The 24,073-nt window shown below is 44.9% G+C and overlaps 1 protein-coding gene across 2 annotated transcripts in view; it reads right to left on the bottom strand.

The window, feature by feature from the left end:
* pdhx (pyruvate dehydrogenase complex component X) overlaps nucleotides 1-21,340 on the bottom strand; it is a 157,971-nt gene extending 136,631 nt beyond the window's left edge. For both annotated transcript variants that reach the window (XR_013548425.1, XM_078415062.1), the window contains exons 1-2: nucleotides 21,160-21,340; nucleotides 3,695-3,778 (exon numbers count right to left, since the gene is read on the bottom strand). Coding sequence is in view for 1 of the 2 variants with exons in the window: in XM_078415062.1 (XP_078271188.1) it covers nucleotides 3,695-3,778; nucleotides 21,160-21,310 (235 nt within the window). In the remaining variant the exon portion in view is untranslated. The remainder of the gene's footprint in view (nucleotides 1-3,694; nucleotides 3,779-21,159) is intronic.
* Between the last annotated feature and the right edge of the window lie 2,733 nt (nucleotides 21,341-24,073).

Below are 24,073 nucleotides of genomic sequence, written 5' to 3'. Positions count from 1 at the left end.
TTAAAGTGGAAATTGACAGGTTCTTGATTAGGGAGAGAGGGCAGGAGAATGTGGTTGAGAGGGAAAGATAGATCAGCCACGATTGAATGATGGAATAGACTTGTTTGGCTGAATGGCCTAATTCTGCTCCGATGAACTTATGAACAGCTTCTTCACTCTGCTATCAGACTCTTGAACCAATCACCTATCTCTCACCCCCTTCAGATTGCACTACAAACTTTGCACCATTCTTTTCTTTTGAAAATATCATTATATTTATTGTTATATTTATCATTACTGAATACACACTGTTTACTCTACGGGCTTCATGTGAACACGGAATTTCATGGGACCTTAGTATTTATGACAAACTAATCTAAATCTGTTTAACATATATAAATAATGAACTATGTTGGGGCATTAATAAGAATAGCCTCCTCTGTCAGGAGCCTCTGCCAGTCGGGCAGCACTAGTGCTCAGTATGCCAATAATAATTGAACTGCTGGTGGCGTCCTCTCCAAGTCAGGAGGTAATTCCCAAGTCTCACTTCAGACACACAAACACGAAAAATTTAAAAATTATCCTGACAAGTCAATGTAGTAACTGGAGTCTGCTGCACTGCCAAACGTACCATTTTCATATATATGGGAAGTTAAGGCGTTAGCTGGATATGGGTAAATGGAAATCATCTTTTTGCAATACAGTAAATCCTCGCAATTATGGACCACGGGGGAAGAAGATGGTTTCCGTTGCTGCCAATTGTCCGCTCTAACCAAGTGAGGGGAGTAAAGTTTAACCCAAAACGGGAAGGGAAGCAACATAGCGATGGGGGGGAGGGGGTTAAACAAGTGGTAATTCACAGGCAGGATTGCCGCAGAGTTCATTGGGTAACTGGCGGAAGTGGGGAGGTGGTACAATGGGAGTCTCGGTCTGCTATACCCAAAATCCTCTATATAGATGTCTGTTATTGCGAGGGTTTACTGTATTTTAAAGAAAAGACTGGAAAGTTCTGATTTATTCCTTAATTAATACCACTGTCTGCTGTTTGAAAACAGGCTGCTACTTTTCCAATGTCATGACAGGGAGTCAGCTTCTTGAAAGTATTTTACTCTGTAAAATGTTTTGGCATGTGCTGCTAACAAGTCTTTCTTTCCACAACACCCATCATATGACAATGAATCCACTAGGTAGTTGTAGATAAATTAACACCATTATTTACAAAACATTGCACCTCCTTCGTCAACTCACTCTGTTACAATCCTTCACAACCTCACCAATCATACCCAACTCATGTTTCCTGACATCTGCCAACAAAGTAATAAGTCCACAACAAAAAAGGACACATCCCATCACATGACTCCAGAACAAAGTTAGCTTGGAACAATATACAAAAATAAGTTAGAATTCACTCTTTTAAAAAGCCCCCAAAGAATGCCACAAAAGCAGCATGACATACTCAGTGCATCACACAACAGGTTAACATATGTAGATCTATCCACAATTTGAGCATTTCTTCATAGAAATACCTGACATGACCATTAATAAATCTTTAATTCACCTTTGAAAGTCTACCATTGCTTGGCTGGAGCTATGTGCACAGGCTTACTGCTTTCAAGTTTTACTTTCAAGTGAATTATTGACAAAGACAAAGCCAATGTTTCAAACACAGACCTTATCCCCTCTCTTCCAATCCACTCCCTTCCGTGGCTACAGTTTGTAGTTATTGGTATTCTCAGCATCTTATCTAACCCCTACCTGGCTTTTTTAACTCCATATCTTCAACTATGACCTCCACAACTCCTAAACATTTCCCACCTTCAGACCGGGCAACTTCAATACAAACATTCTGCTCATCTTAAACTCTGCACAAAGCCTTGTATATAATAATTCAACATGTACAAAACATGATGGCACTGAGGAGCTCAGACTCATATACTGGAAACGTGCAAACACCCAAGGAAGGTACCCATCAGCCTGCACTATCGATAACTTTCTCTGTATGCCTTTGGAGGAGCAATACATTTCAGCTTAATGTTACGCTAATTTACATCAATAGGACCCAAGTTGTCAGGAACGTGCGTGTCTTATGTTGGGAATGCTTTTACATATTATCATGGCTTTGTTAAAATTGTATGAACAAACATTCATTGCTAAATATATGATGCACAAAGTTAAAGATGAAAAGATAAAGTTAGTTTATGCAGAACAAGATGCTTGTGTGCAGCCAGATAGGATCTAATGAGCCAAATATATATCTGTGCTTAAATATTTAAAATGTAAATACTCTGTTAAGGTGCGATATTTCATGTGGACTTGCATACATTATAGCCATAGAACAGTAGACTAATAACCTGTCAAATGCATGATGGAGTGAAAGCAAGGAAGAAGAGTCAGAGTTAGGCAGCATGGAACCTGGCTGTTTGGCCCAAATCAACTATACTGACCGAGTTTGACCAAAATCCTTCTAAACCTTTCCTATCCATTTATCTGTCGATAGATCTTCTAAACATTGTAATTGTTTCTGCTCCTGCCATTTCCTCTGGTAGATCGTTCCATACACCCGTCACCCTCTGAAAAACTTTCTGCTCAGGTCTGCTTTACACCTTTCCCCTTCACCTTCAAAGGTTCAAAAGATTTCAAAGGTCTTTTATTGTCACGTGTACCAATTAAGGTACAGTGATATGCAAAATACCATACAGCCATACTAAAAAAGCAACAAGACACACAACTGCATTACAGTTAACATAAACATCCACCACAGCGGATTCCCCACGTTCCTCACTGTGATGGAAGGCAATAAAGCCTAATCTTCTTCCCTTATTTTTCTCCTGCGGTCGGGGCAGTCGAACCATCCGTCGAGGCGATCGAAGTGCCCGCAGCCAGCGGCCAAAGCACCCATCGGGGCAATCAAAGACCACGTGTCGCGGCGATCGAAGCTCCCGCGTCGGGGCGATCAAAGCTCCTGCGGCTTGGAGTTCCAAAAATCGGTCTCTAACAAGAGACCGCGAGCTCCACGGTTAAAGTCCGCAGGCTCCGATGGTTGGAGCTCAGAGGTTAACCCCTAGCAAAGGGATCACGAGCTCCGCGATGTTAAAGTCCTGCAGGTTCCCGCGGTGGAGTTCCCGAAGTCGGTCTCCAGCAAAGGCCGCCAACTCCTCGATGTTAGGCCGCAGTGCGGACGAAGATACGATACGGAAAAAAAATTGCATCTCTGTCGAGGTAAGAGATTAGAAAAAGTTTCTCCCAACCCCCTCCCGCACGCTCCACATAAAACAAGCTGAAGAACACTAAAAACATACATTTAACATATACTAAAAAAACCAACGAAGAAGGAAGGGACAGATAGACTGTTGGCGAGGCAGCCATTGCCACAGCAATACCCTCTAGTTTTACAAAATGCTGGAGTAACTCAGCAGGTCAGGCAGCATCTAGGAGCAAAGGAATGGGTGACGTTTCAGGTCGAGACCGTTCTTCAGACTGTACCAACATCTGCAGTTATTTTCCTACACCCTCTAGTTTTAGACTTCACTACCCAAGGAAAAAGACTGTAACCAACCACCTCAGCTCTGCGCCACATGATTTTTTAAACCTCTATAAGATCACACCTCAGCCTTCTTCATTCTGGGAAGGATGCCCTGATGCACAAGTTCTGTATCAATCTTCAGAGATTTGCTTTTCTATTTAAAAGATAAGTGTATGTCAGTGTATGTCTCACCTTCCTTTTTCAGCCATTTTACAATGTTCCCCTTTTCCATTGTTGGTGATAGTGCAGGCATCAGCACTTGGAGTGCAGGGACACCTAAAAGAGACAAAGAGACAAATTAACCACCTGGTTTGTTTTCAGAATAAGGCTTATGTTGCCCCAAAAAAACTGATGAATAGCTCAAACAGTTGTCAACATACACAAGCAGAGTATAGCTAAAAAAAAACAAAATATAGCACTGAATACCCTACAGTTTAGATACTCTAAACAGAATTATAATTGTCAGCTTGAGTTTCAGTAAAATATTGTTTATCCATCCTACCTCAAAAAATATCTTTATTTGCCAACAATTATCTAACATCTGCTGAAGCTGAAGTCCTCCACGTGGATTTGAAGAATAATTAGGTAAAAAGTTAAATATATCTCCCAGGGCTGATCAGATAAATCCAATGATACTGTGGAAAGCTAGAGAAGAATTTCAGGAAGATAGACACAGAAAGCTGGAGTAACTCAGGCAGCATCTCTGGAGAAAAGGAACAGGTGATGTTTTGGGTCAAGACCCTTCTTCAGACGGAAACATCACCTATTCCTTTTCTCCAGAGATGCTGACTGATCCGCTGAGTTACTTCAGCTCTTTTTGTTTATCTTAGGTGTAAACTCGCATCTGCAGTTCTTTCCTACATAAGAAATTTCCTGGCTGAGATAAATGAATGATCAATAGACACGGGTGAGATACTGGAAGACTGGAGAGTGGGTAATGTTGTGCATCTATTTAAGAAGAGCTGCACAAAAATGCCTGGGAATTATAGATTGGTGTGTCTAATAGCTGTGGTAGGCAAATTACTGGAGACGAATCTGAGAGATAAGATATATATGCATTTGGATAGCAGTGGCTGATTAGGGATATAGCATGGTTTTGTACATGGGAGGTCTTGTCTTACGCATCTGATCGAGTGTTTTGAAGTAACCAAAAAGGTTGATGAAGGCAAAGACATAGATGTTATCTTTATGGAGTTCAGCAAAGCGTTTGATAAGGTTCCGCATGGTAGGCTGCTCTGGAATGTTGGATCACATGGTATCCAGGATGAGCTAGCCAACCGGAAAGAGAATTGGTTTCATGGGAGAAAGCAGAAAGTGATGGTGGAAGGTTGTTTTTCGGACTGGAGACCAATGACTTGGCATGTGCCTCATGGGTTGGTGCCGGGCACATTGCTGTTTGCAGTTTATATCAATGGTTTGGATCATAATTTACAAGGCATGATTAGGAAGTTTATAGGTGACACTAAAGAGAGTGCTTTCGTAATAAAGATGGTTATCAAAAATTATAGCAGGATCTTGATCAGCTGGGTAGGTAGGCTGAGGAACGGCTAATAGAGTTTAATGCAGATAAGTGCAAGGTGTTACATTTTGGGAAGTCAAACCAGGGCAGGACCTACACGGAAAATGGTAGGGGTCTGGTGAGTGTTATAGAGCAGAGGGATGTAGGAGTGCTGGTACATAGTTCCCCGAAGGTGGCGTCACAAGTAGATAGGGTGGCACAGAAGGTTTTTGATACATTGGCCTTCATCAGTAAGGGTATTGTACAGAAGTTGAGATATTATATTACAGTCAATAGTCAAGAGTCAATTTATTTGTCACATACACATAATGTGCAGTGAAATGAAAGATTACCCGCAGTTCAACAATAAGACCAATAAAAATAAGCAATAAAAATATGCAATAACACATACAATCATAAACCAACACCAAACAAAAGAAACATCCATCACAGTGAGTCTCCTCCTACAGATGTACAACAGCTGATGTGGTTGCAATTGAAATACAGTATTATGTTCAATTTTGGTCACCCTGCTAAAGGATGTCATTATGCCGGAAAGAATGCATAGAACATTTACGAGGATGTTGCCAGGAAGCGGGGAGCTGAGCTATCGGGAGTGGTTGGGCAGGTCAGGACTTTATTCCTTGGAGCGGAGGTGGCCGAGAGGTGATCTTATAGAGTGGATAAAATCATGAGGGGAATAGATAAGGTGAATGAGTCTTTTATACAGAGTAGGGAAAATCAAGAACCAGAGGACATATCCTTAAGATGAGAAGGGAAAGATTTAATGGGAACCCGAGAGGCAACCTTTTTCACGCAGAAGGTGGTGGGTATATGGAACAACTTGTTAGAGGAACTAGTTGAGGCAGATAACAACAACATTTGAAAGACATTTGGACAGGTACATGGATAGGAAAGGTTTAGGGGGATCTGGGCCAAACATGGGCAGGTGGGAGTAATATAGATGACACATCTTGGTCAGCATGGACAATAGACAATAGACAATAGGTGCAGGAGTAGGCCATTCAGCCCTTCGAGCCAGCACCGCCATTCAATGTGATCATGGCTGATCACTCTCAATCAACATGTTGGGCCAAAGAGCCTGTTCCTAATATGACTCTAATTAATACATTTAAAGAGGCGAATAAATCATCAAGTGACAAAAGCTAAAAACTCTTGACTGGATAACATAACTAAATAATTTGTACAAATATTTTATCACTAATCGAGAGTTGCGACTGAATCATTCAAATGCATTTCTATCTCCTTGCTGGAATAAATCAGCAATTGACTTATATTTTCTGTTTCTTATCTTTTGGTTTCCTATCCTAATCTCCCCCGGCCCCCAATTGCTTCCCCCTAATTTTCCCTGCTCCCAAAAATCCAAGGCACCAAGGTTTTCTTTCCTGGCAGTTTGCGAGTAACGATTTCATCTGCTTGTTTGAGCTCTCATGCACTGTTGCTGACAGGTCTATTACAGAATCTCCATAGATGGGTCCCGACGCAAGATATTCCCTCCTGACACGCTGAGTTCCTTCAGCATTTTGTTTTTGCTCAACATTCCAGCATCAGTAGTTTCTTGTGTGACTCGTTTAACATCAGATTAGATTGCCCACGTGTTGTTGGGAAATGTTTGCGTGTTGATTGTAACAACCACTTATAACATGGTTAAAAATAAAGCTCACATCTTTGTGAAATAGCAATTAGTGATTGCCATCTGTATGCAATAGTTAAATTATATGATCCCTGAAAACCATGGGAATTAAATAGGTAAAGGCACAAAAGGAAATGAAAAGCAACATTCTGTTTTGCCTGCCATGGATATGTGAAAGCATTCCATTCATTAGAACTAAAATTCTTCAACTTTATGACCATGGAATTCACAAAAAAAGTTTTAAAAAAACAAAGTCAAAGTATCCTGAGAAATATGGTCTATCACAAATGCCCAAAAGCATTTACATCAAATTAATAATTCATCACCAGTGATAATAAATTATCAGTATTTACTCGTGATATGGATTCCGGCAGAAAACGCTGAGAATATTTGAACAGTTTTAGTTTTGGATACATCTTTTATACTGATTAAAATTTCATTTTGGAAATTTAAAAAAATCAGACTAAAGAAAGGTCCCGATCCAAAACGTCGCCTATACATGTTCTCCAGAGATGTTGCTTGCCTCACTGAGCTACTCCAGCACTTTGTGTCTTTTTTCTGTAAACCAGCATCTGCAGTTCTTTGTATCCAATCTTTGGATCAGCACTTTGAATATTGGTTGTCACAGAAGTATTGACTCCAGATTAAGTGTCAAGAAAATGATTTCATTTATTCACTCCAAGAGAAATAAAATTGATATTGATCCAACAGCAAGCTGAGATTAAAATATAGAGAAAATCACATGGCATTTTGCATTGACTTGAAAAGCAAATGCAATGTTAGCATTTATTTTGAGAGGACTGGAATATAAACACAGGGATGTGATGCTGAGGCTTTTCAGGCACTGGTCAGACCGCATTTGGAGTATTGTGAGCAATTTTGGGCCCCATATCTGAGGAAGGATGTGCTGGGGTTGGAGAGGGTCCAGAGGTGGTTTATGAGAATGATCCAGGAGGTGACAAAGTTAGCATATGATGAGCACTTGACAGCACTGCATCTGTACTGGCTGGGGTTTAGAAGGATGAGGGGAGACCTCATTGAAACCTACTGAATAGTGAACGGCCTAGATAGAGTGGATGTAGAGAGAATGCTTCCACTAGTCGGAGAGTCGAGGACTTGAGGTTATAGCCTCAGAGTAAAAGGACGGACGTTTAGAAAAGAGATGAGAAGGAAGTTCTTGGGCCAAAGGGTGATGAATCTGTGGAATTCATTGCCACAGATGGCTGTGAAGGCCAATTTATTGAGTATTTGTAAGGCAGAGATTGACAGATACATGATTGGTAAGGGTGTCAACTGTAATGGGATGAAGGCAGAAGAATGGTGTTGAGAGGGAAAGATAGATCAGCATTGACTGAATGGCGAAGACTCAATGGGCCAAATTACCTACTTATGCTCCTTTGACTAATGAACAGGCGACCTTTCGGTCCCGACCCGAGGCACTGCATATCTCTGTTTTCAAGTGATGCTGCCTGACTCACTTGAAATTTTTTGGTATGTTTTAACACCCAAGAAACTTTATCTTTTGATGGCATATGCCATCTTTTCCAATTTCACAACAGAAACAGGAGCTAATATTTGATTGTTATCATATAAAATAAAACAAATGAAAGAATCACAGAAAAGTACATCAAAGTAGAACAGGTTAGACAATTTCTGCTTCCCAGTCCATGTCTCTTTGGTTGACAATATTTCCAGTATTTATCTAGCTATCTTCCAAATGTGATGAGGGTTCTTGTTACCATTGCCCTTTCAGCTACTGGGCTTTAGATCTTCACTACTCTCTGGCTAATACAATATTTCCTTATCTTTCTTGGAGTTGTTGGTTGTATAAAATCTGTATCTTCTAGTCATTGACAAGTATGCTCAGAAAAATACAGGCAGTTCTATAACGCGAAGCTTGTGTTCCTACGAAACCTTGCATTAAAGAAAATTGCGCTATAACAAAATTCTGTCAATGGCAAAAGGGGGCGGGAGGGAGGGTGGGCATAACAGAGTTTCATTCGGTGGCCAGTGTTCCTAAGAGACACAGTCATTACCACAGAGCTTACATGGAAACAGTGCCGTTATTTCCTAGACTGGTTTTTTAAAAATATTTATTTTTATTGAAGGAAAGATACAATACGAATGACGTAATGCAGTGCCGTTATTTCTTAGACTGTTTTTTTTTTACCCAAGTTAGCTTTTTTTCTGCTAGTCAATTTCTAAAGTAAATTTTAAGTAGTTCTCCAGTTACTCATCAAAATTGCATTGTAATCAATTCGGATTTGGCACAACAAATAACGTTCCCCAATTCATCAGTCACATTATGTCCAATTGTAATTATGGAAACATGCATTATAGCATGTATAACCGGCATGTATAACCGACATGTAGGTTTTTGCTATTCCCGCTGTCTAAATCTCTCAAATTTTATAAACCCAATTAAATCTCTCCTCACTCTTCCTTGATTCTAAGTAAATATCTACCCTAACTAACCTCCCCACACAGCTAAAACTCGCCAGCCCAGACAGCATCTTCAAACGTACACTATGTATGTTTTCCAGCGAACTCTACCAGGAAACTTACAGTTAAAGGAAATGGATAACAAAGCAAATCAAAAATTTGTGCCAATATCAGTGTGGAAACTTTTAGGACACAGAGGTAGGCCATTCAGCACAAATGGTTCACAGTGTTAAATTCCACACTAGCTTTCCCATCCCAATCCTTCTTGTCCTATCTACTTAATATTCCATTACTTTCCCAATATATATAGATATATATCTATATATATAAAATTTATCTTTTAAAAAGTCATTGCAATTGGTCCCAACTACTGTTGCAGTGTTTCACATTCAAAATAGTTTGCCGAAAGAGATTCCTTCCAAAGAGATTAGGCAACGTATATTTTACTTAAATAACGGCAGCCACACAATGTTACTTCCTTGAAACAGATGTGTCCTTGGATTACTTTCAACACATAATATACGTAGGTGGACCTGGCATTTAAAGGATCCAGCAATGTGTTTTGGTTTCAGCCTGTGGTGAACTTCGGTGATCCTGGAATCTTATATAAACTTTACTGTCATCGTCTACCCAATGTTCCAAATCATCAAAATTAACCCAACTAACTCAGTTCATTTCAATAGTTTTATCCATCTCTCTATCTGCTGGACTACTTTGGCACCAACCAAGTCAAGTCGAGTTTATTGTCATACACACAAGTGGTGAGGTACAGGTACAGCGAAAATCTTGCTTGCAGCAACATCACCGGCAGAGTCAGACAACACACAACACATAAATGATGCATAAATTACACAAAGTGTTCCATTATTGAGGTAGGATTACAGTTGTGCAGGCTAGTTCACCAACCTGATAGTTGTTGGAAAGTAGCTGTTCCTGACTAAATGGTGTGCGACTTCAGGCTTCTGTACCTCCTGCCTGATGGTGGCAATGAGAAGAGTGCAAAGCACGAATGATGGGGATAGATGCCGCCTTCCTGCGGCAACACTGCACGACTAGTCAAGTCCTCTCATTTACTTCTTTGTCACTTTTTTGAATTTAGACCTTACTGAATAGTTTAAAAGTATGTGTAAAGAAAATTCAACCTCAAACTATGTGACATTCCCATTATTAATTAGTAGGCTCCTAATATAACTAAATATCATCCATCAATAACAGTGGCATAATTTAAACATCAGCAGCAAAGTGCATAATGATGGAAAACCTCACTGTCTATTTAATATGCTACACTTACCTTATACCTAAAAGTCACAGAGCTCAAATTTAGTTGTACTATGCTAGTATAAAGATTGCAGGAATAAAAATGGTTCCTAAGAAATCTTCAAAAGCACAATAATATCTGAGACAGATTAGTAGAATGCAAGAGAGAAAGAGCAATTTTAATCATGATTACATCATCATTTTCCAGGCATTTTTCTCCCCTTTCTCCTTGTATTCTAAATGCTGTGACAATGCTGAGCCATCTTTATTTTTCTTTTCTGAATTATTAGTCACTCCCCGACTTACTAAAGAGGTGACTTCCATAAACTTGCAATTGCTTAAGCAATTCTTTAAGCCCACTGCTTTATTTCTGCATTGCACGCCGCGGTAGTCTCAGTAGCAGTGCACTACTGGTGTCACATATGACTGAGATGAGGAAAAACCTTTTCACCCAGAGTTGTGAATCTGTGGAATTCTGTGCCACAGAAGGCAGTGGAGGTCAATTCACTGGATGTTTTCAAGAGAGTTAGATTTGGCACTAAAGGCTAAGGGAATCAAGGAATATGGGGGAAAAGCCAGAATGGGGTACTGATTTTGGATGATCAGCCATGACCATATTGAATGGCGGTGCTGGCTTGAAGGGCCGAATAGCCTACTCCCGCACCTATTTTCCATGTTTCCGCAAGCCAGTTAGCTGTTCACATGAGCGCTCCCATATGGTCCCTGCGTCGGAGCTGCCACATGGTCTCTGCATCGAACAGTAAATTTACGCGTATGCAGTAGCACCTCTGCTTCCGACTTATGTAACATCTGATTTAGGCATGGGTCCAGGGGCTGAAACCCTTATGCAAGTCTGGAAGCGTCTGTAATTATTGCCTATCTGTTATTTCCATAGATAACCACGGATACATTACCCAATCAATTGCCTGGAATCTGTCATTTTCCTGCATATGGAATAATATTTTAAGTGTTTATCATATCATATATATACAGCCGGAAACAGGCCTTTTCGGCCCTCCAAGTCCGTGCCACCCAGCGATCCCCGTACATTAACACTATCCTACACCCACTAGGGACAATTTTTACATTTACCCAGCCAATTAACCTACATACCTGTACGTCTTTGGAGTGTGGGAGGAAACCGAAGATCTCGGAGTTGCCCTATTATATCATATATTTAATTAATTTCCTTCCCCGAATCCTCAGTGTATACATTCTATGAAGTGTTCCCTTCCCTGAATCCTCAGTGTATACATTCTATGAAGTGTTCCCTTCTCTGAATCCTCAGTGTATACATTCTATGAAGTGTTCCCTTCCCTGAATCCTCAGTGTATACATTCTATGAAGTGTTACCTTCCCTGAATCCTCAGTGTATACATTCTATGAAGTGTTACTGGACCTCGAGGTCATCACCCCCCTCTGCCACCGGATCCTCAACTTTCTGACCCACAGACCAAAATCAATGAGGGTAGACACATCCTCCACAATAATTCTCAATACTGGTACAAATTCCATCTTCAAGCTTGCAGATGACACCCCCATGGTAGGCAGATCTCAAACAAAGATGAAATGAAGTGCAGGAAGGAGATGGAGAGTTTAGCAACATGGTGTCAGGACAACAATCTCTCCGCAATGTCACTAATAATAATAATAATAATAATAATAATAATAATATTCATTTATTGTCATTGCAACGAGTACAACGAAATTCAAAAATAGCCAATCCTGACGGTGCGTACAAACATATATGCAATAAATGCAAAAAACAAATAAATACAATTATATTAAGTACAAAGATTTTTTAACAGTGTTGCGTAGTGCAGAAGGTAGTGTTCAGTTCTCGTATGGCCCTGGGGTAAAAACTGTTCTTAAGTCTGTTTGTTCGGGATTTGATCGACCTGAAACGTCGACCAGAGGGCAGATGAACAAACAGACGGTGGCCGGGGTGGGATGGATCTTTTATTATTTTGCATGCTCTACTGAGGCAGCGTAGGCTGAACAGGTGCTCCAGGGAGGGCAGTGAGCAGCCGATGATCTTCTGGGCCGTTGTGATGACCCTCTGAAGGGCCTTCCTGTCCTTTTCTGAGCAGCTGGCATACCATGTGGTTATACAGTATGCCAGCACACTCTCGATGGAGCAGCGATAGAAGGACATCATGAGCTTCTCCTGCAGGTTGGTTTTCCTGAGGATCCTCAGGAAGTGGAGTCTCTGCTGTGCCTTCTTTACTGAGGTGATGGTGTTGGTAGACCAGGCAAGATCCTCTGCGATGTGCGTACCCAGGAACCTGAAAGCGGGTACCCTTTCCACACAGACCCCATTGATGTAGAGTGGGTCGTATTCTACACTGGTTTTCCTGAAGTCAATTATAAGTTCCTTTGTTTTGGAGGAGTTCAGGACAAGATTGTTCACTGAACACCATGCCGCCAGCCTTTGGATTTCATCCCTATAGGCTGTCTCATCTCCTTCTGAGATGAGTCCAACCACAGTCGTGTCATCCGCGAACTTGATGATGGTGTTGGTGGGATGGGTGGGGGCGCAGTCGTGAGTGTAGAGGGAGTAAAGGATGGGGCTCAACACACAGCCCTGTGGTGAGCCGGTGCTCAGTGTAATGGTGGAGGAGAGGTGAGGGCCTATTTTGACGGTCTGGGGGCGGTTGGTCAGGAAGTCCTTGATCCATTGGCAGATGGTTTGGGAAAATCCAAGGTCAGAAAGTTTGGTGACCAGTCTGCTCGGGATGACCGTGTTAAAGGCAGAGCTGAAGTCGAGGAAGAGCATCCTCACATAGCTCCCCTGGTGTTCAAGGTGAAGGAGCCAATCAATTTCAGGAAGCGTGGTGGAATGCATGCCCCAATCAGTAAAAATAGTGCCGAAGTGAAAATGGTATCTTTATTCCTTTTCTCCGGAGATGCTACCTGACACGCTGAGTTACTCCAGCCTTTTGTGTATGCCTTCGGTGTAAACCAGCGTCTGCAGTTCCTTCCTAAATATGGTTGAGAGAATTGTTCTGAGATATAAATATTACCAATAATCTGTCCTGGACCAAGCACATTGAAGCAACAGAAAGAAATGCACACCAATGCCTCTACAGTTGTTCTTCAGCTTCCGATGTGGTTCCGTGATGAGAAATCCATCAGAAACCGAAAGTATTGCAAGTCAAAATTCATTGTAATACACACTATCACGTGGCTGGAATCGAGCAGCGGCTCGCTATGGGCCGCTGCCATTTCCACCATCGCAAAGTTGAACAATCGCAAGTCGAAACATCGTAAGGCGGGGAGCCCCTGTACTTATAGAAACATAGAAAATAGGTGCAGGATGAGGCCATTCGGCCCTTCGAGCCAGCACCGCCATTCATTGTGATCATGGCTGATCGTCCACAATCAATAACACATGCCTGCCTTCTCCCCATATCCGGTGATTCCACTAGGGATATGGGGAGAAGGCAGGCACGGGTTAGTGTTCATTTCCTCAGGAGACTGATCTCCAATCAACAACTACAGATTCACTGCAGAAAACATACTGTTGGGTTGCAATACACAATGGCTTCATAACAGCTATGCCCATAACCACAAGAAATTGCAGAGTTGTGGATGCAGCCTAGTAGATCACACAAATGCGACTCCCCACCATCGACCCCATCTATACTGCACACTGCCTCAGGAAAGCATCCAACATGGGGACCGTTGCTCATTCCAAAAGATGCAGGATCATTTCATAGCAAAGAGGAGGAAAGATTCTAAGGGGAGTAAGAGGCAACTGGGCTTGAAGGGCTGAATGGCCTACTCCTGCACCAATTGTCTATTGTCTATTGTCTAACTGTGGCTGACAAGGGAAGTTAGGGATGGAATAAAACTAAAAGAAAAGGTGTATAACATAGCAAAGAGTAGCGGGAAACCAGAGGATTGGGACACTTTCAAAGGACAACAGGTAACAAAAAGGGCAATACGGAGTGAAAGTAAAAGTAAAAGTCTTTTAGGACCGAGATGAGAAAACATTTCTTCACACAGAGAGTGGTGAGTCTGTGGAATTCTCTGCCACAGAAGGTAGTTGAGGCCAGTTCATTGGCTATATTTAAGAGGGAGTTAGATGTGGCCCTTTTTGCTAAAGGGATCAGGGGGTATGGAGAGAAGGCAGGTACAGGCTACTGAGCTGGATGATCAGCCATGATCATATTGAATGGCGGTGCAGGCTCGAAGGGCCGAATGGCCTACTCCTGCACCTATTTTCTATGTCTATGTCTAAGATGAAATATGAGGGTAGCTGGCCAAGAATTTAAAGGTTAGTAAAAGCTTCTTTAGGTATGTTAAGAGAAAAAGATTAGTAAAGCCAAATGTGGGTCCCTTGAAGGCAGAAACGGGTGAAATTATTATGGGGAACAAGGAACTGGCAGAAGAGTTGAACTGGTACTTTGGTTCTGTCTTCACTAAGGAAGACCCAACAATCTCCCAGATGTACTAGAGGACAGAGGATCTAGGGAGACAGAGGAACTGAAAGAAATTTGCATTAGGCAAGAAATAGTATTGGGTAGACTGATGGGACTGAAGGCTAATAAATCCCCATGGCCTGATGGTCTGCATCCCAGGGTACTCAAGGAGGTGGCTCTAGAAATCATGGACGCATTGGTGATCATTTTCCAATGTTCTATAGATTCAGGATCAGTTTCTGTGGATTGGAGGGTAACTAATGTTATCCCACTTTTCAAGAAAGGAGCGAGAGAGAGAAAACGGAGAATTATAGACCAGTTAGCCTGACATTGGTGGTGGGGAAGATGCTGGGGTCAATTATTAAAGAAGTAATAATGGCGCATTTGGATAGCAGTAAAAGGATTGGTCCATGTCAGCAAGGATTTATGAAGGGGAATTTTTGGGGGGATGTGACAAGTAAAATGGATGAAGGAGAGCCAGTGGATGTAGTGTATCTGAACTTTCAGAAAGCCTTTGATAAGGTCCCACAGGAGATTAGTAGGTAAAATTAGAGCACATGGTATTGAGAGTTGGGTATTAACATGGATAGAGAATTGGTTGGCAGACAGGAAACAAAGAGTATGAATAAACGGTCCCTATCAGAATGGCAGACAGTGGCGAGTGGAGTGCCGCGAGGCTCGTTGCTGGGGCCGCAAATATTTACAATATATATAAATGATTTAGATGATGGGATTAAAAGTAACACTAGCAAATTTGCAGATGATGCAAAGCTGGGTGGCAGTGTGAACTGCGAAGTGGATGCGAGGAGATTGCAGGGTGACTTGGACAGGTTGAGTGAGTGGGCAGATGCATAGTAGATGCAGGACAATGTAGATAAATCCACTTTAGCGGCAAGAACAAGGAGGCAGATTATTATCTCAATGGTGTCAGATTTGGAAGTGCAACGAGACCTAGGTGTCCTTGTACACCAGTCACTGAAAGAAAACATGCAGGTACAGCATGCAGTGAAGAAACCTAATGGCATGCTGACCTTCATAACGAGAGGATTTGTATGTTGGAGTAAAGAGGTCCTTCTGCATTTGTATAAGGCCCTGGTAAGACCACATCTGGAGTATTGTATGCAGTTTTGGTCTCCTAATTTGAGGAAGGACATCCTTGCTATTGAGGCAGTGCAGCTTTGGTTCACTAGGCTAATTCCAGGGATGGCGGGACTGTCATATGAGGAAAGATTGGAAAGACTGGCCTTGTATTCACTGGAATTTAGAAGGATGAGAGGGGATCTGATAGAAACATATAAAATTATAAAAGGACTGGACAAGCTAGATGCAGGATAAATGTTCCCAATGTTGGGGGAGTCCAGAACCAGGGGCCACATTCTAAGAATATTGGGGAGGCCATTTAAAACTGAGATGAGAAAAAACCTTTTCACCCAGAATTGTGAATTTGTGGAATTCTCTACCACAGAAGGCAGTGGAGGCCAATTCACTGGATGCATTTAATAGAGAGTTAGATAGAGCTCTTGGAGCTAGCGGAATCAAGGGGTTTGAGGAGAAGGCAGGCACAGGTTACTGATTGTGGATGATCAGCCATGATCACAATGAATGGCGGTGCTGGCTCGAAGGGCCGAATGGCGTCCTGCACCTATTTTCTATGTTTCTATTCCTGCTTCTCACACTCCCATTGGGCAGAAGATACAAAAGCTTGAAAGTGTGTACCACCAGACTCTGGAACAACTTTTTCTCTTCTGTTGTCAAACTTCTGAATGGTCCTTCCATAAGCTAGGGTACAGTCACAACTTTCAAATGTCCCTCATCAGGGGCATTGGACCTTTTCTCTAGAACTGTCACACTACAACGCTATAATTCTATATTCCGCACGCTGGTATTTTTTTCTGCACTCTGCCAGTTGTACTTGTGTTTGCTTAATTGTATTTATGAACAGTATTATCTGATTTGATTAGATTGGACACAAACAAAGGTTTTCCACTGCACCTCAGTACATGTGATGAAACGAAACCGACCTAACTTTGACCACAAAATTGTTTTAGGGCAGTGTAAAAAAAAACATTTTATACTGCCCTGTTTTGGCATGCTGTTTACCAATTGCATGTTGTACTCCGTAATCGTCAGTGCACACGAAGAGCAATACCATTTCCAATCTGTACAAATCCACGCCGATACAGGCCAAATAATTTCTATCTGACTCATGCAATGTCAGGATACTTTATCAAGTCTGCTAATTCAGTCTGTCTACTTCATTGTCAAGTGCCAGGACCAGTTATAATATTGCCCCAATAATTTGAAGCAGAGCATGTGATAGCGCAGAGTGTCCCCATTTGGCACATACTTTCTGTGCCACCTCTGAAAGAAATTCCAGTTGGTCCCACTTGCTGCTCTTTTCCCAGGAATCCAAAAAAAATTCATTACAAGTATTTATTCGTTTTTCTACTGAAACTATTATAGAATCTCTTCCCACATCTGCTCACAGTGCACAGTCCAAATTTCCAAAGGTGTTCCCTTCTCAAATGAGGTTTGCGTCACCTCTCCCACATCCTGGAGTATCTGCATCTCCAACATCCAAATATCTGCATTGTACATGATACACCAGAGCAATAGGAGCACCCGTTGTCCATTTGGCTCCACGAGTCTTCTCTGCATTTCCATGAGATCATGGCCGATCTTTCATGTCAAATACCATTTTCCTGCCCTTTCACTATATCCCTCTTATTTCCAGAGAACTATCAATCTCAGTTTTGAATTGAATTCAATCAGTTTTCACCAACGACCAAGTTGAGAATTGTGAAAGTTCTCCACCCTTTGAGCCAGAGGAATTATCTCCCAAGACCTACTGGGGGGGTTACACAGCAGGCGAGGTCACGACCACTGACCCGTACTGTTGCCACGCAACGCCTTCTGGAGTACAAGCGATGAACTTCAGGTAAGCACTTACATTGGCTGCCATTTAAGAGTTGGGATATTTGCTTAGCCTTTTTCTTCTATGTTATGTTTGGAACGACTTTTATTGTGGAACAACTTGTCAGTCCTAATTTGAGAGGATGTTGCAGTTGAATGTTGCGGTTGCACTTTGCTGCAGCTCAGCTTCTCTCGTCTTCTCCCATTCAGCGCGTCTCCGGCTCCCCCCCGGTCCTCCGAATGTCCGGACACCTCTCCCCGTTCCTGCGCTCCTCGCTCCTCCAGGCTCGGCACCCCTGCTCCGCGCCTCGCTTCCTGCGGCTCTTCAGCCCCTTGCCGCTCCTGCTGGCTCTCCAGCCCTTCTCCCCGCTCACCATCTCCGTCAGACGGGCTCCGTTTCCACTTAGCCGGCGCTCAATACCTCGAGGCTGGGGCCGCCGAGCAGAGCCGTGGCTTGGTCCTCCGCCTATTGCCTCGGCTCCCAGTGCCCAGCCCAGCTCTCGCTGCTGCTCGGCCTACGCTGCTGATCGGCCTCTCCCCAGCCCCTCTTCCGGCTCGACACTCTGCTCCTCCTCTTCCACTGCCTTCTCCTCCAAGGCCATTGAGCACAGCTCCCTGGGCCCTTCACCCTCAGGCCCCGGCGGGTCGCTGACCTCCAGCGCTCGCTGCTTCTCCCCTGCAGACCCTCCAGACCCCTCAGCTCGGGTTCTTCCTGCTGCTCCTCTCCCAGCTCGCTCAACCCCGTCCTTTCCTCCCCCTCCTCCTCTTCTTCTGCCCTTACCGGCAGCCCTCTGCTTCTCGGCCTTGCTCTCCTGCCTCCCTTCCCAGCCGCATTTTCCCTTCTCCCGCAGGCTGGCCAGATGTCTTCCCAGCTGCTTCTTGCATCTGCGGGCTTTGCAGCCCTTCTCCCAGTTCCTCTTCCTCCGCATGATCCTCCAGCTTCCCCATTTTCTACAGCACAAAAATTTACCATTTTGGCATTTTTTTCAAGGGAAGAACTTTGCATCAATTTCCATACAGGGCAAACAGATCCACAGACGACGCCATCTCTCTGGCTCTTCACACTGTCCTGACTCACCAGGAGAGACAGGCCACGTACGTGAGGATGCTATTCATGGACTATAGCTCTGCCTTCAACACGGTCATCCCCACCAAGCTCATCACCAAACTCCACCAGTTAGGCCTCAGCCCGTCGTTATGCGACTGGATCCTGGACTCCCTGCTGGAGCGGCCGCAGGCAGTGAGAATGGGCCCACACCTGTCCTCCACTATCACCCCGAGTACCGGCACACCACAGGGCTGTGTTCTGAGCCCATGCTCTACTCCCTATTCACACACAACTGTGTTCCTGCATTCGACACCAATACCATTGTCAAGTTTGCAGACGACACAACGGTGATCGGGCTGATCACCAACGGTGATGAAACAAACTACAGAGCGGAGGTGCAGAACCTGGCGGACTGGTGGTCTGATAACAACCTGTCCCTAAATACCTCCAAGACCAAGGAGCTGATCATCAACTTCCATAGGTCACACAACAGTGAATACTGTTCTATTCTCATCAATGTGAAATCCTTATCATTGATCCTTATCAATGTGGTCAGTGTGGAGAGAGTGTCCAGTTTCAGGTTTCTGGGCACTCACATTTGGGAGGACCTAACATGGTCCACTAACACTGCTGCGCTGGTCAAAAAGGCGCAACGATTGTTCTACCTAAAAACACTGAAAAACTCTGGTCTACCCCAACAGCCGCTGACGACCTTCTGCCGCTGCACCATAGAGAGCATCCTAACACATGGCATCCCTGTGTGGTATCTCAGCTGCACGGAGGCAGAGAAGAAAGCTCTTCAGCGGGTAGTCCATAGAGCTCAGAAGACTATCGGAACACAGCTACCAGCCTTGGAGGGCATCTACAACACACGATGCCTCAGAAAAGCCACCAGCATTCACAAAGACTCCTCACACCCCTGCAATAGTCTGTTCGAACTTCTACCATTGGGCAGACGCTACAAGACCTTATCATATCATATCATATCATATATATACAGCCGGAAACAGGCCTTTTCGGCCCACCAAGTCCGTGCCGCCCAGCGATCCCCGTACATTAACACTATCCTACACCCACTAGGGACTATTTTTACATTTACCCAGCCAATTAACCTACATACCTGTACGTCTTTGGAGTGTGGGAGGAAACCGAAGATCTCGGAGAAAACCCACGCAGGTCACGGGGAGAACGTACAAACTCCTTACAGTGCAGCACCCGTAGTCAGGATCGAACCTGAGTCTCCGGCGCTGCATTCGCTGTAAAGCAGCAACTCTACCGCTGCGCTACCGCGTACCTTCTACGCCCGCACCTCCAGACTCAGGAACAGCTTCATCCCCAGGGCCATAGCTGCCATGAACCAGTCCTGCTGAGCCGGATGGTCACATCGCACAGTGAACCGGCACAGATCTACTTGCACTTTATTCTGTTTTTTAAAACTGTTTCTAATTTGTTTCATTGGGTTGTTTAAATTAATACTGATTAGCTAATTAATTTATTGTATCGTATGGGAGGCGCATTCCCAATCTCGTTGTACAGGGATCACAACTTAAGGATAAGGGGGAAGTCTTTTAGGACCGAGATGAGAAAACATTTCTTCACACAGAGAGTGGTGAGTCTGTGGAATTCTCCGCCACAGAAGGTAGTTGGTAAGTCAGTCCATTGACTATATTTAAGAGGGAGCTAGATGTGGCCCTTGTGGCTAAAGGGATCAGGGGGTACGGAGAGAAGGCAGGTATAGGTTACTGAGCTGGATGATCAGCCATGATCATTTTGAATGGCGGTGCAGGCTCGAAGGGCCGAATGGCCTACTCCTGCACCTATTTTCTATGTTTCTATACCCCTGTACAATGACAATAAAGATATATTGTATTGTGTTGTATGGTTTACTAATGTATGCCAGAAGCTGCCATGTCCTCCAGTCCGAAAAGGCCTGTTTCCGGCTGTATATATATATGATATGATATGGCTTGAGCGACTCCGTGCGTCACGCCCTTTGACCCTTATAACCGTACGTGCAAACCCACTATTGACCAGTCTAAATATTCAGTATTCATCAATGAAATTACTAATCTAAATTCCAGAGAATAGAGCAAAGAACAAACTAGGGAAGGAACACAACACCGGAGACCCATGGGATTGGGAGGGGGAAAATAGATCAGCCTTGATTGAACAGCGGTGTAGACTTGATGAGCTGATCGGATGCCCCAGGTTCCCAGCCTTCATCCCAAACCCTTGGGACCCTGCATCCCCAGCCCGGGGTGTGGCTGGTTGCTGCCACCGACCATGGGAGCTCCTATCCCCGGCTCGGCAGCGGGGCCTGCCCGTGTCGTCGTCCCCACCGCCGCCTTCCCTTGCCCTTGGCGCTCCGGTGGGCCAGGCACCCCCTGCTCCGTGTGGGCGGCGCGGACGGCTGTCACTCACCCAGCAGCTGGTGGCTGGTCCTCATGTACCTGCAGCGGGCCAGACGTATAGCCGCAGCGGCGGCGGCGATGGCCGGGTGCCGGGGCGACAAGGAGCCGCGAAGGGCACGCAGCGGCCCGAGGAAGGAGGCCGCCATGCCGGACAGCGCCATGGCAACCGCGCCCACTGCGCACGCGCATTGCCGGCCTGGCCGGGCCTGGACTGGACTGGCGTCGGACGTGGACCTGGAGGTGCGGGCTGCTCGCTCCGTGACGGTGACGGTGGATCGCCCGCCCCTCAGTGTAGGTGAAGGGAGCTCTGCTCACCCTCTACAGTAACTTAGAAACGTTGCCGGCGTTCCGGCTCCGGGATGTGACCGGTACTTGTGAGTCCCCCCCTGTCTCTTTCTCTCCTCACCGGCGTCGGCCATGACCGAGCCCCAGGCCCGAGCCCGAGCCCCAGGCCAGGGATTTACTGACACAAAATGCTGGTGTAACTCAGCGGGACAGGCAGCATCTCTGGAGTGAAGGAATGGGTAACGTTTCGGGTCGAGATCCTCCTTTCAACGAAGATTCAGAGGAGAAGGAAACTAAAGATATAGACAATAGACAATAGGTGCAGAAGTAGGCCAGCACCGCCATTCAATGTGATCATGGCTGATCATTCTCAATCAGTACCCCGTTCCTGCCTTCTCCCCATACCCCCTGACTCCGCTATCCTTACGAGCTCTATCCAGCTCTCTCTTGAATGCATTCGGAGAATTGGCATCCACTGCCTTCTGAGGCAGAGAATTCCACAGATTCACAACTCTCTGACTGAAAAAGTTTTTCCTCATCTCCGTTCTAAATGGCCTATCCCTTATTCTTAAACTGTGGCCCCTTGTTCTGGACTCCCCCAACATTGGGAACATGTTTCCTGCCTCTAACGTGTCCAACCCCTTAATAATCTTATACGTTTCGATAAGATCTCTCATATGGAAGGGTAAAGTGTGAAAACAGACCAAAGCAGACGCTGATAAAGAAATGCAGAATGGTTCATTGTTGGCTGAGGGAAAGGTGACAAGGAGGCATACAATCTGTAAAATTAAACCAGAAGGACAGTGAAACTACTCTCAGAACTAGGGTGGTGGAGGTGTGTAGGAAGGAACTGCAGATGCTGGTTTAAATCGAAGTAAGACACAAAATGCAGGAGTAATAGTAGGGCAGACAACATCTCTGGAGAGAAGGAATTGGTGGTTTCAGGTCGCGACCCTTCTTCAGACTGAAGTCAGTGGAGAGGGAGATACTTCAGACTGATGTCAGGGGGAGGGATAGAAAGTAAGGGTTACTTGAAGTTAGAGAAGTCTAATTTTATACCACTGGTTTGTGAGCTGCCCAAGTGAAACATGAGGTGCTGTTCCTCCAATTTGTGTTGGGCCTCACTCGTTGGGAGTCCCAGGACAGAAAGATCACTACGGGAATGGGAGGGGGACTTAAAGTGTTTAGCAACCGTGAGATCGGGTAGGCCGAGGTGGACTGAGCAGAGATGGTCAGCGAAACGATCGCCGAGCCTGCACTTGGTCTCGCCGATATATAGGAGTTCATACCTGGAACAGTGGATACAGTAGATGAGTTTGGCGGAGGCCGCGGGATACCACTCACCAGGGTTACCTGAGGCAGTCTGACCGCCGGTATTTCACTTGAAGTATATGTGACTCAGCCTAAGGAACTGGAGGTGAGCTATAAGAGAGACAGTGAAGGAGAAGGGTCAGGTGAGGCCGGGATGGGGAAAGTGTAGAGTAAGGTGAGGCAAAGTTGGGAACGGAGTGGTAGGGGAGGATGAGGTGGGGGGTGTTACTGGCAGGGGAAGGTGAGGCTGAGAGGTGGGGGAGATAGGAGATGAGGCCACAGGAGTGGGAGTAGGGAGAGATGGGGAATTGAGGAATTTGAGACGGGCAGGGAAGGATGAAGGTGGGGCGTTGGAGGCTAGACGAATGTGAAGCCAGGGGTATGAGTAAAGGAAGGTGAGGCCAAGGGGTGGGAGGGGGTAAGGGAAGGTGAGACATGGGGTAAGGTGAGAGAGATGAAGCACGATAAGCTGGTAGGATAGAGGAAGATGAGAGTGATGTTGTAGGGAGGATGGGGGCGGTAGAAGCGGTTAAGACTGGAGGGGGTAAAGGGATAGAGAATGTGAAGCCGGGGTTGGGGGAAATGTAAAGCTGGAAAGGGATGGTAGGGGAGGGTGAGGCCACGTATGAGGAGCGTAAGGGAAAGTAAGGTTGAGGGGGTGCAGGGAAAGGTGAGTCTGCAGGTGGAGAGGATGTTGAGGCTGCGAAAAAGATTGGCTAGGGGTGATGGAAGTAGAGGAGTGGGTTGCTGGAGAGGAAGAGAATGTGAGGTCAGGAGCAGGGGAAGGGTAAGGAGGTGAGACAGGGTGTGATGGGGGAGCTGTGGAAGTGAGCCCGGGAGTGGCGATGGGGAAGACCGAGAGGAAGGGAAGGTGTGGCTGGGGGGAAAGGAGAGAGGAGATGGTGGAGGGAGGGAGATGGAGGCCAGGTGTAGAAATGGTACAGGGAGGAGGTCAAAGTGGAACGCTCAGAGGTGAAGTCCAGTGATGGTGGTAACAGCCAGAGGTGGAGGTCAGTGTTGGAGGGATGTTGGCAGTTAAGATCAGGAACACTTTGTTGACGGGCTTTGTAGTGGGAGACCAAGGGGACTGGTGGAGAGAATCACAGCTTCGTTCCTGGGTGTGCACATCTCTGGAGATCTGTCCTGACCTAGCCCATTGATGCAATCACAAAGAAAGCTCACCAACCCCTCTACATCCTTAGAAGATTGAGGAGATTCGGTATATTGTTGAATGCTCTATCGAACTTCTGCAGGTGTATGGTAAAGAGCATACTGACTGCTTGCATCACGGCCTTTTTTGGTAACTCGACCGAAGGAGGCTGCAGAAA

The sequence above is a fragment of the Rhinoraja longicauda genome, chromosome 18 (genome assembly GCF_053455715.1).
Source record: "Rhinoraja longicauda isolate Sanriku21f chromosome 18, sRhiLon1.1, whole genome shotgun sequence".
Lineage (NCBI taxonomy): Eukaryota > Metazoa > Chordata > Chondrichthyes > Rajiformes > Arhynchobatidae > Rhinoraja > Rhinoraja longicauda.
Note: the sequence above shows the minus strand (reverse complement) of the source record. Positions and strands in the feature narration are given on the sequence as shown.